Below are 16,435 nucleotides of genomic sequence, written 5' to 3'. Positions count from 1 at the left end.
CAACAACCAATTTTTAATTTAAACTATTTTGGTATTGGTGAAGTTTCTGTTTGTTGACAAGGGATCTTTTCTCCCAGAATAAACCTTACTTCTATTTTCTTTCTTTTAGGGCTCTAAATGTGCAGTCATTGGCTACAAATGACAGATGTCTTGACAAAAGTGATTCTTGCTGAACTACGCCTGTGTGCATATAAGAAATAATAATATTTCTGACTGCTCTTTTATAGTTTCACCTCCAAATATAGTAATTTGATAAGTTATTAATCTGTTTGTCTAATTTATTTCAGAATTTGTAATAGTAAAATCATAATTTTTTATAGTACAATGCTGTTTTGACAAATAGATAGATATTAAAAACCAAGCATGAAATAATAACAAACTATTGATGTTAGGCTTTAGCAAATCAGAGTGGGATATTCTGGCACAACTTCACCAACTAACAAGGTGCAAGAAGAGTGAAAGGCTTGAAGAGGTCAAAAAGATCCAGCAAACCTTGTAGTATGAAGATCAATTTAATTAACATGCGTCATTTTAATTTGATAATAAAGTTGATCTTCATACTAAAAGTGTTGCTGGAGCTTTTTGATCTTGTCAAGGCTTTAACATATCTAAATGTTTAAACCTTCATATCATGTGTTTACCAAGAAAAGTTTAATTAATTTCAAATTCATTATTGAAGAGTATAGTCAAGTTGGAGAAACAAAGAACATGTAACCTGGGTGAATAAGAAAGTGTCATCTGCATACGTTACAATTTCCACATTGTATGCGCAAATGAATAATTGAGGGCCAAATATAGAGCCTTGTGGAACTCTTTTAGGCTCTTGTAAGATAATGGCAACACATGCTCTTACCCAAACACAAACACACCGGTCTGCTGGGTATGATTTTATCCACTTAAGAGTAACATTAGATAATTCACATTAAAGCTACTAAGTGCAAAGTTCTGAGTGAATGACCATTAAAGGCCTTACGTAGTTCAGCAAACTTGGCACCATTACCCAAATGAACCTTGCGGCTTGTTTTGTTCCAAACCAACTGTTGACATATTTGGCTAAAGCCCCAAACTCTCTGAAAGGGTTTCAAGAGCATCGGCTGGTTACTCTAATTAGAGCAGAGGCAGTGCTGCTCATGAGAACACCCCATTCTAAAGAAGAACTTGCTTAATTGGGTTCCCTCTCCAAGACTGCTCAAAAGGCAGCATTAAATTAAACCCAAATACTAATTGGGATTTTATTGCTTTAATACAAAACAGTTTGAAGGATAATTGTTGATTTACTGTCAAACAGGGACCCGTATTGATATATTTAGTTAATTATACACAACAACAACAATCATTGGCACTCAAACAGAGTAATTGTGGAAGTCTGTGGCATCAGACAACTTTTACGGTAAATGCTAGGATAATATTTGTACATGAACAAAAGATAGCATTCAGCTTTTGTTCGCTGTCTCTGCATATCCCTTTAATCTCTCTCTGTTCTTTCCACTCACTGTCTTTCTGTTTTGTCTCTCACCCAGTATCTAATCAGCTATTGGAAGTTGACCAAAATATTGGGATGATTCTACAGACAGGCCAGAAATTGACACATATACTGCTGTTTTCCTGAATAAATAACAATAAACTTCTACATATACACTGATCAAACAAGCTGGATTTGTATAATAAAGCTCTGGAAAAATAAAGAGACCACTTCAACAAATATTTTTTCTCTGGTTGTAAAAGTTGTAGGCTTGTTTTTGAGTAAACTTCCGAATAAAATATTCTCGTTTAAGTCATATATTTGCAGAGAAAGGACAACTTTTTAAGAAATCATAGCATTGCAGTATTTGAATGCTAATGCTTAACTTAGGTAGAAGTGAGCAATCAATATTTCCTGTAATAACCCTGATTTGATAGTACACCTTTCATGTATCTTGGCATGCTCTTTGCCAGTCTTTCACATTGCTGTAGGGTTTATGCCACTTTTTATCTCAAAAAGTCACGCAGCTCAGCTTTGTTCGATAGCTTGCCAAGGGATTGCTTCAGCAGAGCCTCTCATTAAGTAGAATGAGGTGTGCCTGTGATTTTCGAGTCACACAACTGATTTTTAAGGTGGGCCGTATTTCAGCCCAATCACGCATATTTAGTCATGCAGTGTACAGGGAGCGATTACGGATGATCACGGCCCAATCTGCTGCTCCCGAACCAGAAGGTTGATTTTCTGGCATGTTTGATATTTTGTTCCAACGACTGCATACACTCCGCACAGTGAGAGCAGAACCAAGAGCTGTTTCCTCAACTTCAGGGCTTTCTTGATTGCAACTTCGCACACTGTCAGACAACATTTGAAAGCACTGTGGCAACAGCAGCCTGTTCATGTGTTTCCCCCCTCCTATCGCCAGAGATATGAGCGACGGAAACATTGGCAGGAAATAGCTGCGGCCCTCCAGCTGCCAGGGAATACTTTTTTTGCAATTTAGGTTGCTGGTTGAGCTCTTGATCAGTGGAGTTTGTGTGCAAGAGAGTGAGAGGGTTATCGACTGTTTGTGTATACCAGACATGTGTATGAGACAACTAAAATACACAGAGATCTGACTTCCACCCAACTCACTCGACTGTGTCCTCCCAGCTGCACCAGTGTCTCTGGTCCAGCTCCTGCATGTCCAGTTTGAATTTTGCCAGGCAGAACTCCTCGATGGCATATTCGTAGTGGGGTCCACAGCTGAGTACTGACACACACTGAGACACTGCTGAGAGAAAGGAAGGAAAGAGAAGTGTAGATTAGTAACACATTTGTTTCTGTTTTCATTGTGTGTGTGTATGAGCTGGGCGTGTGTGTTTCCCTCTATGGCCTAGTCAAAGGCTATGATGGGGTGAAAGTACAGGAAACTACTTAAATTTAAAAGCAGCTATGACCTTAAATTTTGCCATCTCTTATTGTAAAAAGATGTTTCCCCATCTGTGGGACTTGACACTAAAACACCATCTGCTACCCACAATGTGAGGGTAACATTGCCGAACAAGAGCCTCCAAAACAAATTCCCTGAGCAAAACAAACGGTTGATGTTTGAAATTCTTTGCCAATGTACCAGAAAATGACATCACTGTATAGCATGTAGCATATTAATTTAATGAATACTGTGATCTAGTTATTTCTCTGGATCGCTCACTGTTTTTTAATACATTAACAAAATAAGGATGTTTCATTTTTTGGCTCACAAAGTGGATCTAATACTTAATAATCAAAAATCTTGTTCCATGACTGCCATTAAGGGGAGCTAAATAAGATAAAAGGGCAGTTGTTAGTAGTGCAAAAATGCATATGAAATATATACTATTATGTAACAGATAATTCATTTAAACATTTTTTTTTACAGTATTTACATAAACCGTATGCATACATATAATTACATTCACCTTAGAGCTGCTTGACTTCAACTGCAAGAATTTACATCATCAGTTCACCCCAATCCATTGCCATTACATTTACTGATATTTATATCAGAACGATCTGTCTATATCATACGTTGTTGTTTCTCCTAATGCTACCCATACTTTTACCATTATCCATTGTAGTGACAAATCTGTTTCATTCATTGATGTTGTTACTTTTTCTTTCTGTATCTCCCTCAATGGGCTATCCAAGCCAAACACAGTTGGGGCAGACGGATGTTCAATATGAGTCTGGTTCTGCTGGACATTTCTGCCTGTTAAAAGGAAGTTTTTTTTCTTGCCACTGTAACTTTGCTAAATGTTTCTTGGTGCTGTGCTCTTGTTGGGTCTTTGTAGATAATATAACAATGAGTACTGTATGGTCCAGATCAGCTCTTTTTGTAAAGTGTCTTGAGATAACATTTGTTAAACACATAAATGTAAGTACATACAAATGGATTGAGTTTCAACTTGAGCTTAAGAGGGTTGCTTCTTTTGAATGACAGAGAACTGCAGGAAGAACACCAAAATGACCAGCGTTTCTGAGGAGCTCAGTCAAACTCTGAGCTGTCACACTACCAGGGACAACACAGCCACCTTCATATCAGACACAACTTTAAGACCTTCTCTAACTCATAGTAAATAGACTTTTCATTTCATCAGGGAGCCTCACTTACTCAAAATACTAAATATAAAATTAACAAAAAATCATAATCATGGTTCACATTTCACACAGCCATATGTCCAAAACTAAAAATACATTACTTTCCAACAGCTTTCTCCCAAAACAAACATTTTTACAATGACATCTTCTTCAACAAAAACACACATGGTGAAAGTAAATTTAAGAGATTAAAATACAATATATAAAGCATTTTCAAAGATTCCTCACTATTTCTCTTTCTCCCGCCCTCTCTGTTTGTATTTACAATATGCTGTTTCTCATTAAGATACAAAAGGTTTGGTTTCATCTTTATTCCTTCTTTTTGATCGTCTCAAACTTCTCTATCTCTGTTTCTCTTTGGACATTTTTAGCTCATTCAGAAACAATAACATCAGTGTTGTAATGTGTGCAACTGTATGTGTCTATGTTTAAGCCTGTGTGTTGCAGTGCAGAGTGGAGCATGGGGGAGTTGGTCGTCTCTCAACCAGAAGGTCGGGGGTTTGATCCCCAGCTCCTGCGGCCACATGTAAGATGTGTCCTTTGTAAAGACGGTTATGAATGCATTACAAACTGATGGACGCTTTATACAGCAGGCCCTGCCATCAGTGAGTGTATGGGTATGAATGTGTAGGTGTGACCTTCTGTAGGTAGTGTAAAAGCTCTTTGAGTAGTCAGAAGAGAAAGTAGCACTATACAAGCTCAAGTCCATTCACCATTTACCAAATCAATGTCTCAATTTTACCATGGTGGAAGGAAACTGTATAAAATGAAGGGTTCAAAAAACACAAACAACTTGTTTACATTCCTAAGAGAGACCTGAGTCATGACCTGAGCAGAGCGGATGAAAAGGTTTATCTGCAGAGCTCTGATGAAACCCTGCCATCAGAGATCAAGATCAAGGCCGTGTGTTTTTAAAAGACCAAGTGACAGAAACTGAGGGAGGGGCTGTTTATTTCACTGCAGATTCAATTTCATGTCAAGAATTTCCGTCTGACATTGTGTTGTTCAACTTCACTGTCGTAACAGTTTGTTGTTGATTGACTTGAAACACTCAATATGGTATTATATGATCTTTGGCCCCTTTCACCAGGACGACATCCTCAGTTTTCTGATCTTCAACCCGTCAGCTCTGCATATTGTAACAATGAAACCATGGGGTGATAAACTGAACTTGGCTAATTTTAGATCCGTTGCTTGCATGTTGGCTGTCAGAAAGCCGAAGGAACACAAGGCAACAGTTACACACCAGCAACAGTCCGTGCACCTTATAATCAAGGCATCAATGTGTAGAGAAAAAAACAAAGAGTGTGTGAAGATTGTATTCAGTGATGTAGCTCAGTGATCACAAGGTTAACACTTATTTTACTTGATATCCATTATGACAAATCAACAATATACAGGTTAATTAAATGGCTTTTTATTCCATATTTACAGAGAGAGAGAGATAGAGAGAGAGATGTTGGAAGCCAAAGGTGGGATTCACACCAGGGCTGCCCCCTTTATTTGGAAGTTGAATTTCTCATAAATGATTCCCAAGATTCAAATCATTTTGCAAATGTTTTCTTAAAGATGAACAATCTGCAGGGTAGATATAAAGTCTTTTAACTGGAAGTTTCCTTATTGGGTGCAGAGCGCTGTTTTACGTCCTTAATATTTACTCTGACTTCTCCAGTAGTCTTATCTGACTGTTTTTAATAAATATGGGCTGCCAGAGCAAGACATGGGAGGATAGACGCATCAGCGCCAGAGGCTTCCCATGATGTTGTCTTCAAACCCAAACATAACAGATCAGTACGTTTAGAGCAGGAGATATTTGTGGACCCTGATAGTGTAAAGACTGCACCCTTATCTTACTGAAGCCAGATGGAAACATTATTATCTTATCTTATCTTTCCTCCTGTAACTTTGCAAAAGATTATAATGACTTATTCCAAAGCATCTGTGATGGATTGTTCTTTAACCCCTAAACATGACTTATCTTCTCCCTTCTCTTAAAAATTTCTGTTCTTGTCAAATCAATACCACACTGGAAGGAAAGGTCATGATTTTTTTTCCTATGTATCAGTCAGGAGCTGAAACTACAAATAATGCAGTGTGGACACCTTTCAACCTGACTTTAACTCTGGGGCTGTGTGCTGTCAGAGATGTGTCCCTAAACCCTTATCCTCGAAGAGCCCCGTCTCTAAGAAATGATGTGATTCAAGACGGTAAATCATGACGGTAAATGGACTATGATTAGATAATGAAGATAATGATTTCTGAACACTCAAAGCTCTTTCAAAATATGCCACATTCACACACTGATGGCAGAGGATGCTACATTAAGTGCTTTGACTTTTTCTAACTTCATATATCAGAAATACAAGTTCTAAGAGATTTAATATTAGAGTTGGATTTGATAAAATGCTCATGAAGACCCCGTCTAAGACCCTTCCTCTCACACTGGCTTTGGATTTGAACTACTACTTGACATATTCATAGAACTGTTTTCATTCTTACATTACACTCTTTGAAGAATATGATGTCATAATTATATTATGTTTCTAATTTGTCACATGAAACCTTCTGACCAATGGGTGAAGCTCTTGTTTCCAAACATCCTCTCACAGGGCCTGACTTCTTTCAACAGGTTTTGTGATTTGGAGTTACGCCCAAGGAGACACTTTTGAGTTTGTCACACTGGGTTAAATGAACTTGACTTGACTTAACCTGACTTGGCCCATGAGCTAAAACTACATCAGTAAATACAAACAGTCTCTTAGTCAATTTGTCTGGTTACATATACAAGAACAAGAGGATATACTTGCCGTCAAAAGTGTTTGTAAGCAGACCAGGGATGACCTTTGACCTGCTTTCTTTGGGGCTTTCCCCCCAGAATGCACTGCTGTCTCTATCAAGCAAATAGCTGCAGGGAGTTCTGTGTACTACACAAGTGTTTGTGTGTTGTCTAAGTTTAAATGAGTGTGTGTTTGAATGCAAGAGAGACAGAATGTGACTTTCTGTTTATGTATCTGCCTCATCATCATCATCATCATCATCCAAAAGCAAAAAAAAAATCATGAAGAAAACTACAAGAGCCCCTAGAGCTAGGCAGAGAGTTGTATAGAAGTATCTAATTTCTGAGACAATTTCTCTGTGTGGACTCTTTTCATTTGTTTATTCTGGCAGGAAATAGATTAGATTAGATTAGAAAACTTTATTGATCCCCAGCGGGGAAACTCATTCGTCACCTGGTCAATTCATACACACAACAAACAATATCGACAGTACATCACAGTACACAACAAGTAAATACATAACAAACACCACTGAAACCATTTGAATAATCATGTACAGCCATGAGTCAGAAACACAACTAAAAATGTTCACTAAAATATCGTACAGGAACAAAGGACCTCCTGAGACGTTCAGTGGAACATTTTGGCATCACTAATCGCTCACTGAAGGAGCTTCGGAGTCCGTTAAAAACACCATGTAGAGGATTGCCTTCAAAGATCAAAACAGTTTTTAGTTTGGTCCTCATTCTCTTATGAACAGTGATCTCAAGTGAGTCTGGGCTAATGCCAATCACAGAGCCAGCTTTTTTAATCAGCTTATTGATAAATAACAATATGTCAGAGGAAAGATGAAGGAAAGAAGCAGCTTCCAGGTGTTTGTATTTACTGTGTGCGGTGCGTTCTGTGTGTTTATGTGCAGATTGTGATGTGACTCCAGACACCTTCCAGCCAACACTCAAATCTTACAAAAACTCCCATGTTGAATGCCACAAGACTTAACTGTCCATACTCAACTATTAGGGACATTTATGCTCATACATTTCAACATATTTTAAAATCTTGCTAAACAACTTTTGATGTGTTACTTGTTGAGATTCTCAGAACTAAAAGTAACAGATTTTAGAAACAATAGTGATTACAGAGACAATGATGAAACTGCCGTGCAGCAGGTTACAGTCAGACCAAATGAAGGTCTGAATGAAGATGACTCAGCACAATTGAATGACACCTCACAGCGCACTTTTGACTCCGTTGTATTTAACTTTTTTTGTATTCTTGAACACTGACTCTCCATCAATGAATACTAATAGAATTATGTAGAAGTAGGACAGGACAATAACTCGATTTTATTAATAAATAGGGTTTGTGGAAAAATTTAAATAAAATGAAATCAATTAAATTGAGATTTTCTCTTCAATTTACTCCATCCCTCCCTTCACGTTGTTCACACCCCCCTCCCCCAGTTTAATTCCTACAGAGTGGCTGATACCTGGGGCAGTCTTGTCACAAGTATTTTGTTGAAGTTGCTCTGCTTCATCTGTACTCTTGCTGTACCCTAACTGCATAGTGCACATTTTTTAAAGATATCTTTTGGGGCATTTTACCTTTATTAGAGATGACAGCTGAAGAGAAACAGGAAATGTTGGGAGGAGAAAGTGAGGGATGACATGCAGCAAAGGGCCGAGGTGGGATTAGAACCCACGGCCGCTGTGAAGAGGACAATAGCCTCAAAATTTGCAGCGTGCGACATAATCTCTGTAAACTATCCGGCACCCCCAAAGTGCACTTTGAAACTTAATTTGAAAGGTTAACACTTAAAGAGAAATTCTGGTTACCCTATTAATCCTCAAAAGGAAATTCAGTTTGCTTCAGCTTAATGGTATTAATAAAATGAATTGTTTTTAGTAATGTCTGTCATTTACAGTTAATAATTGAAGAAACAACTGATTGATTAGAAAAATTAAAATTGTAAATTGAGATTTTAATTTTAGCTCATGGGTCAGTTCCTTTCAAGAAAAAAATGTTACACATTTGTTTTTATTCTCCTCTGATGGCGGCTGAGGTACTCCGTGAACTTTGACAATTTGTTTTGCAGCTTGGTCTATAAGGAATTAAATTAATGTGAAATTGAAACTTAAAATAAAGCAATGAATTTCAGATCAAAATCATCACAATTCACAAAGCTGATCAGCATTAGATTACTCATTAAAAACATTTTTGTGAAGTTTTGAATTATTTTAACCTTAATTTCTTCATCAGATATGGAAATTACAGACACAGCTGGGAAAACTTAAAAAAATGTTTTTATTCCTCTGAGTATATATAATCCAGACATAACCAACATCAATGACAGAAAAGTATGAATACAAATATATTACTTTACTGTCTCGTCCAATTCATATAAATTAGGAGGTTTTTTTTGTGAACTTTTAAGTGTTTCTCGGCAGCATCGTTCAGGAACACACACAGCAGCAGGAGTTGGCAGCATAAACAAGCTCCTAAGAGAAAAACGCTTCTTTCATGTCACTGCTTGATGATGGCTTGATGATGCAGATTGGGGGTGTTTTTGAAAAGTTTTAGTCCTGGCTTCTGCGAGAGGCCGTTAAATCCTCTATGACAGGAAACAAGTACATAAGGACAAAACGGTTACAAAAGAGGATGCTGAGTTATTTTACATATATACACCAACAGTCGCCCTTTCCAATCCCTTTCCAATCTTCAGTTTTGAATTTACCTGCTGAATATATCACACAGCTTCTGTGCAATGAACTCCAACACCTCTAATAAAATAGGCCACAGATTAAAAATGTGATATAATTATACTGAGGGTTCCACACTGAGCTTCAATTAGCTAAATATAACAGCAGCATGCATAGTAAAGTGCAGATAATAAGCACGTCTTACTTCAAATTCCCTTAAACTGTACCACTCCTTACGCTTAGGTTTCCAGTTCCACCGTGATTCCCCAAGAACACAATCACTCAAATCCTCCTTCAGATTTCTCTGGTGTCTGTCAGAGGCCGAGCTCCTGCGTCAGCCGGTGAGTCCGAGGGGACAGCTCACAATCAGCAATAAAAGGTCAGAGGGATTCATTTGAAGCATTGAGGTGTAAAGGGGAGACTTGATTTAAAGTTAAAGCCTGCAAGGTTAGGGGGTGACAGCAGAATAGCAGACGGTGTCTGTCAATTATTATGATAGCTTTGCTAGGTGACTGACAATAATCATAAAATGCATTTTAACATCACCTTTATTAAATGAAGCGTTCCATAAGTTCGTGCAGGAGATGGAAGTCATGCTGATTGAAAGATCATATCTCATACAAAAATCACAGCCTATTGCTTAAACAAAGCAGTTTTAAAAAACTTCCTTCTCACTCTTCCTGCTACTGTACACACTACTAAGCATTGCATTTGCACTGATTTTGCAACCTTCTCCCTCTAACAACACGTAGTGCTGCTCGGCTAACCACGGGAGCATCTGTTGAGCGGAGCTACCAGAGCCAGGCATATAACTGTCAATAAATGGATGAATCTATGATGAATGCTTTTGAACAAAATCTGACTTTCAAAATGTTACAAATAATTGTTTTACGTCCCTTCAATGTTTTATTTGGCTCAGCAAAGGACTTCCATCATCTATGTCCTCTATGAGCTCTGGCAAGAAATATTTTTGGAAGGAGGACTCAGCCCAACTACATTGAAGTAAAATGACACAAAAACTATTTTATCAGTAAACTTCTACTCAAATATAACTGAGACATTTAACAAATAAGAACTCTAAAAAGTATAATTCTCAGGCTTATGGGCTAACAGGGCTAAGCCCTCCCTTTTTTATTAAATAACGATTAGAGAATTATTCTTAAAATGTCTCACAACAGATTGTTTTACACCTAGAGAAACAACCGAACTCAATAGTTACAACAAAAACATGTTGACCAATGAACCAACTGTAGCATCACGGACAGAATAAATGCGAAGAAACTCATGTAGCATCTCTTAACTTAAAGGAGCAAAATGTAAGATGTCAACTGAATAAAAAATTAAAATCGGTACGGCATGGTCTGTTTTTTGTTTTGACCAGAGAAGGTAGGAGGTTTTAAGGCATGACATGACGGTTTAAGACGCAACTCGGTTTGCCAGGCACCAACAGGTTTTATCTGAATCAATTCTCAGTAGGCCTATATTGATTCAACCCCGTCTAAAAAGCTCCCCGACCAGAAACGTGAACTGATGTGACTCAAAGGAGGAGGGGCCGTTGGGGAGAGAGCTCTCACCAATGTTTTGAATGGACATTGTTACAGAAGCTTACAAAGCTAAAATGGTCAGCTGGTGATTAACTTGCTAGCTTAAGCACTTGTCATGCTAGTGTTGTTACAAGCATAGTGCAAGGAATTTGCTACCCTGGAACTTCCTGATTCACGTCTACCCCATTATAATACATTATTTACCCGCAAAATGAAAGAAATCGTGAAACTTTTGTCTTGTTTTCAACCTATTTGGTGTCTCACATATTACTTGCTCTGTTTTCATTGTCAGGATTTTGCCCAAATATTTGACATACCAGTACAGTGTCATCATAATAGATCGAAACTATATGGCCATAGCTATAAAATGACCTACGTAGTTAAAAAATGCAATTAAGCTCAAGTAGTAAATGCTCTTAATGGTGACAAAACTGCACCATTAATGATACAATCTATGTGTGATTGGTGTGTAGCAGCTGTTCTGGCATCAGATACACAAGAGGACAGACAGTTGAAGAGCAGTGGCAGTCTGTTCAGCCGTCGACGATCCAACCCCCTGAAACTGTTCACACATTGCAGACTATATGACTCCTTCCAGTTTGCAAGTGCCAAACCGGCATGAGGAAGGCAGATGTTTTCAGTCAAAGGCTAAAACTAATTAGGCAGCCAGATCTGATGTTCCAATGAACCTCCATCCTACTCTTCTGCTGTTCTCTCTCACACTGTCGTCATTTTCTCACTGATTTCTCACAGAGGAGGAAATCTTCATCTCTACCCCTGAACAGAATTATTTTAGACCGTCACCATCTTGTCACACAGTCGAACATCAAACCACCCACTTCTTTAACTTAAACTCCTTTTTTTTTTTTGAGTAATGAATCATCTAAATTCAGGGTGTATATGAAAAAGAGACTTGTGTTTTTCTCTTCCCACCTCTTTGACAGCTCAATTCAGCTTCTGTCAAGTTACACAGGTCTTATGCATATTTTAAAAACCCACACATTTCACTTCCTCAAGTACAAACTTGGTCTATTTGATGTTCACACTCAGAAAAGTTTGAGAAAATCTTTCCAGCACTTTGGGTGATTTAACTTTCCACTTGGTGCGGCAGGAAAGCAGATAGTGTTCTCATTTTATGCATTGGAAGATGTCACTGTTAAATTCTTTGTGATCAGCTACTGCCTATTTAAGCAATTTACAATCATTTTATACGAGCGTTACATTTGAGCAACTCGTTCTTCCCTCTTTTCCTTCTTGTACCCAGTGTACTGCATGTCTTGAAGCCCCTCGTGCTATTCATGTGGAGCAGCCTCTTCTTCAAGATGAGATGCAGATGAGACAGCATGCCGGCAAACTCAAGGGAATAATCATCTGTCCTCCTCTCTTGGTTCTGTCTCTGCTTCAAAAAAACGATTTCATTAATGATTTTTAAAAATGACATTTTGGTGTCCAGTATAGAGCAGTATATCAGAGTTCTATGGGGCGTGCAGCAGAATAATTTACTGTATAATTTCCCAGATAGGCAGTGCTTAACAAATGTTTAGTATGATATAAAGATCACTCTGTCCTACATGTTTCATGTATTTTTTTATATTTGCCAAATGCTGCTTCTTAGCTGTCCTACATGGTTCATGTTCTTTACACCTTACCTCCTTGCTCCAATATTGTTATGTTATTTCAATGTGTAGATTTAGCATTTTATTTTTTGGCATGTTTCATCATTAGGTGTTGTTTGCACCCTAATTATGTCTTTTTCCTCTTCCCCTTTATTGTTTTATTTGATACTTTTTAGGGAGCCTATTCTGAAACCTGGCCAGACGCTAACCCCCAATTCACACATACTCCGTGCGCGCCACGGTTTTGCTCCGCCGGACTGCTTGCGCCCATTCACACTGGATCCGTTTCTGGGACGTCAGCGCAGCGGAGCGCACCCATGACACATCACAGGAGAATTACAAGATCCCGCGGGAATAAAGAGAAAAAACATGCAAACAACATGTCGCTTTGTCTTTCTGATGATGAATTGTTGTTAATTCGGTTCCTGTTTTGACGTAATGTTGATAAAGTGATGAAAAATACGATCGCGAGTCCGTATATTGTGTTTTATTTTGAAATTGACCAGATGCTCTGTGCGTTTCCTTGTCTGACTTCCTGTCCGGGCTGTCATATTCTGTCCAGCTTGACACGTGACTGCAGCGTACTCCGGCGAAAATAGACTGTCTGCGTATTTGAAACGGAGCAGAGCGTAGTGCCGTTGGTGGCACGCTCCGGAGACGGACCGCAGCGCGCCCTGTGTGAACACAATGATTGACTAGAATGGCAGCTAAGTACAACGTAGTGCGCGGCGCTGACGGACCGCAGCGCACACGGTGTATGTGTGAATTGGGGTTAACAATGGAAACTAAACATAGAATGTGTTATTAGAATAAAAACTATGGGGGGAAAAACATACCATTTAAATAAAAGGTCGGTCAGTTGTTACAGTAAAACCTTAAAAAGGTGATGTCTCTTGAAATGATGGCCCCAATCTGTCTTCAAACCTTTATTTAGAGACCTCTGCTAGAACATTATTCAAAAAAAGGGTTGATTTGAATGTAGCGTACATTAAAGACAGGGTTGGTAATTTTTGAAAACTAGCATGATTTTGAAAGTAGCACTCCCTCAGTGCTCCATCTACACCCACCCCCTCCACTCTGTGCTCCCTCATAAGCCACGCCTCTTACTTTAATACACGAGCGCCGTTGCTCCAGAAGCGGACCTCAGCTCATCGCTTGCATTGTGTAGAAACTACGTCGTCTCATGTCTCATTCAGCGGTAAGTAAACTTATAAATCCTTCATTGCATCGGTGAAGCGCTTTGAGTGTTGGCTGGTGCTCGCAAGGTCTTGAGTACGAGCAAGGCGTGATTGGCTCATCAGATTGGTACCTCGTGGCAGACATTGGTTGATGTTTTTACAGGCTTACAACTGCTACAGATGACTGATTTTCTTCGTTCCTTTTTCAGAGCACATGAGTTATTAATTTCTGTCAGGACCTAAAGACAAATTCAACAGAAATCTTAAAAAAAAGTTTATCTGGAGGAAAATGACCAACCCTTCCTTTAATGAAGTATGGTACCATAGTTATTTTTCTAATTGCATTTGTCATTGTTCTCTAACTAAAATGATTGAAACTCAAATCACTTGTAAAATTGTATGTTGTAAAAAACAATCAAAAATAAAACATAAAAGGGAACTGTTGAATTACTTGGAGTCTATTTCTGTTTCCGTCCTCATTTGAAGACATCAATGTATCCAACTGACTTATGAACTATAACAATAATTACCTCAGCACTTTATCATTGACCTTGTTTGATCTCTCTTGTTTTTTCTCTGATAGGGACAAGATATTCTCTGTTGTAATATATTTTCTCTTTTCTTTGGTTCTTTCACAGTGTTCCCTCTGGTCTCTCAGTGCAGCAGAGCGACATAAATCAGCCGAACGTGATGTACCTTTGAATCTCTATGGAAAATGGGGATTCTTCACTTGTGGCATGTACGCTCAGAATCATTGTCCTCTGAAGAAGCCTCTCTTTTTCCCCTCTCCAGTACTCCTTGCAATCTGCCGGCAGTTCAAGCTATCTAAAGAGAAGCACTTTGCAGACTTGCACATCCAAAAATCTGAACATGTGCTTAAAGAAAGTGTCTGAAAGTTTTGATCTTTGAGACTAGAGTGTGGAAAACAAAGACACCACAACCGTGTCTCCCTTACAAAGAGTTTATTTCTTTGGCTCCAAATCAGAAGTGACACACAACAAAGTGACAATTAGCATCCACACTACATATTTCCTTAAGTGGTGCATATTTTTTATGTAAATTTAACCAATGTGGGTTCTAAATTGAGCCTTTAGACTTCTGGATAATGCAGCCGTGATATAAATATCCAAGTCTTTTTTTTAACTTTTCAGAAAAGTCGCCGAACCACAACGCTAATTGAAAGAGTCTCAGGGCCTGTGTCCACTAACCGCATTCTTTTTCTTTTTGCGCTGGAAGCAATCTCAATTGCAGAGCACTTCTAACAGTATATTATGTTGCTAGGTTACCCAAGTCGACATGCTGCACTTACGCTTCCCTTCCCTTGAATGTTAAGTTTGTTTTAAATGGCTCTGTATGCTTAAAGGGGCGCTATGGAGATTTGGTAGTGAAATTTGAAATTTGGAGAAGTGAATAAATTCTTAGCTATATTTTCTGAAGTGAATACACAAAATGTATTCAAAGGAAAATATGGGTCTGTGAAACACTGTTTAGAGCTTAAAAGCTACCAGGTACAGTTTCTCTGTTGGGGGGCCCCCCACCATAACTTCTCGTGTATCATTTTATCTTCAAACAATGTTACTGGGACTAGATTTTCCTCTGAGGACAGTTTGTGTTTAGAGTTATAAACATATACCACAGAATCTGTTAATTTCTCCAACTTTCACATTTCTCTACCAAAAGTCTATAGTGCACCTTTAACAAATGTTTCATTCAAGGAAATTTTATCATGAAAACACATGGGAACACATTTGTCCTGGCATTAGAACAAGTTGTCAACCTTGAAATTGTACGCTCAAAAGAGAAAAACAAACAAAGGAATCTGGGTGCTAAGGCCTGCCCTCTGTGTTTTTGGCAAAGTTGATATGGGAAGTCCGGCCCCTTTTTGATTTGATTGGTCAGTGACGGAGAGGTGGCATTGATAAGCCTGGCAGTGTTCCAAAAGTTGAACTATTTTCAACTGGGAGTGCAGCGACAAAAACCAGCTGTCGAAAATGGTGAGAGCTGAAAATACTGAACTGCATTGGCGCTGTTTAGAGAATAGGCACTGTGACTGACAACCTCGACCTGTAGAGGATTCCACATACCATCAGTGACAGGCCTGTTGTAAACACGGCTCCGACAACAACACAGCCAGCAGGACTTGAGCTTCTCACTCATTGTGAATTAGCAAACAGGAATGCCAGCAGCAGTGCATCAGCTACTGTCATTGTATCGTATTACAGTTTTACCTCTGCACTGTCACTCAAACTCACACACACACATTAATTATTTCCTTCAGCTGTGCTGTCTGTAGTCCTAATCAGACAGACGGAGACCCAGGGGGTGGATTTCACTTAGAGAGGGAGAGAGAGAGAGATGTGGAGGAAAGATTTACCTCACAGAAAGAAATTAACACTTTATCCCCTTGATGCTTTTCTAACTTTATTGCCACCCACTAAAGCGCACACACACACCCACACGAAAACACACATGATGCTCTATCTGTTACGCAGTGACTTGAGATGGCTATGAAGCTTAACAAGCCACTCTGCCCCCCAGGTAGT

At 38.7% G+C, this 16,435-nt stretch overlaps 1 protein-coding gene across 2 annotated transcripts in view; it reads right to left on the bottom strand.

The window, feature by feature from the left end:
• ramp1 (receptor activity modifying protein 1) overlaps positions 1-16,435 on the bottom strand; it is a 65,270-nt gene that overhangs the window by 21,487 nt on the left and 27,348 nt on the right. The window contains exon 2 of one of the 2 annotated variants that reach the window (XM_061053810.1): positions 2,594-2,729. In XM_061053810.1, coding sequence (XP_060909793.1) covers positions 2,594-2,729 — 136 coding nt within the window. Of the gene's footprint in view, positions 1-2,593; positions 2,733-16,435 lie in introns of both variants that reach the window. The other variant, XM_061053809.1, reaches the window with a different exon arrangement.

This window comes from Labrus mixtus, chromosome 13 (genome assembly GCF_963584025.1).
Source record: "Labrus mixtus chromosome 13, fLabMix1.1, whole genome shotgun sequence".
In the NCBI taxonomy this organism is placed as follows: Eukaryota; Metazoa; Chordata; class Actinopteri; order Labriformes; family Labridae; genus Labrus; species Labrus mixtus.
This window is presented reverse-complemented; position numbering and strand designations above follow the sequence as displayed.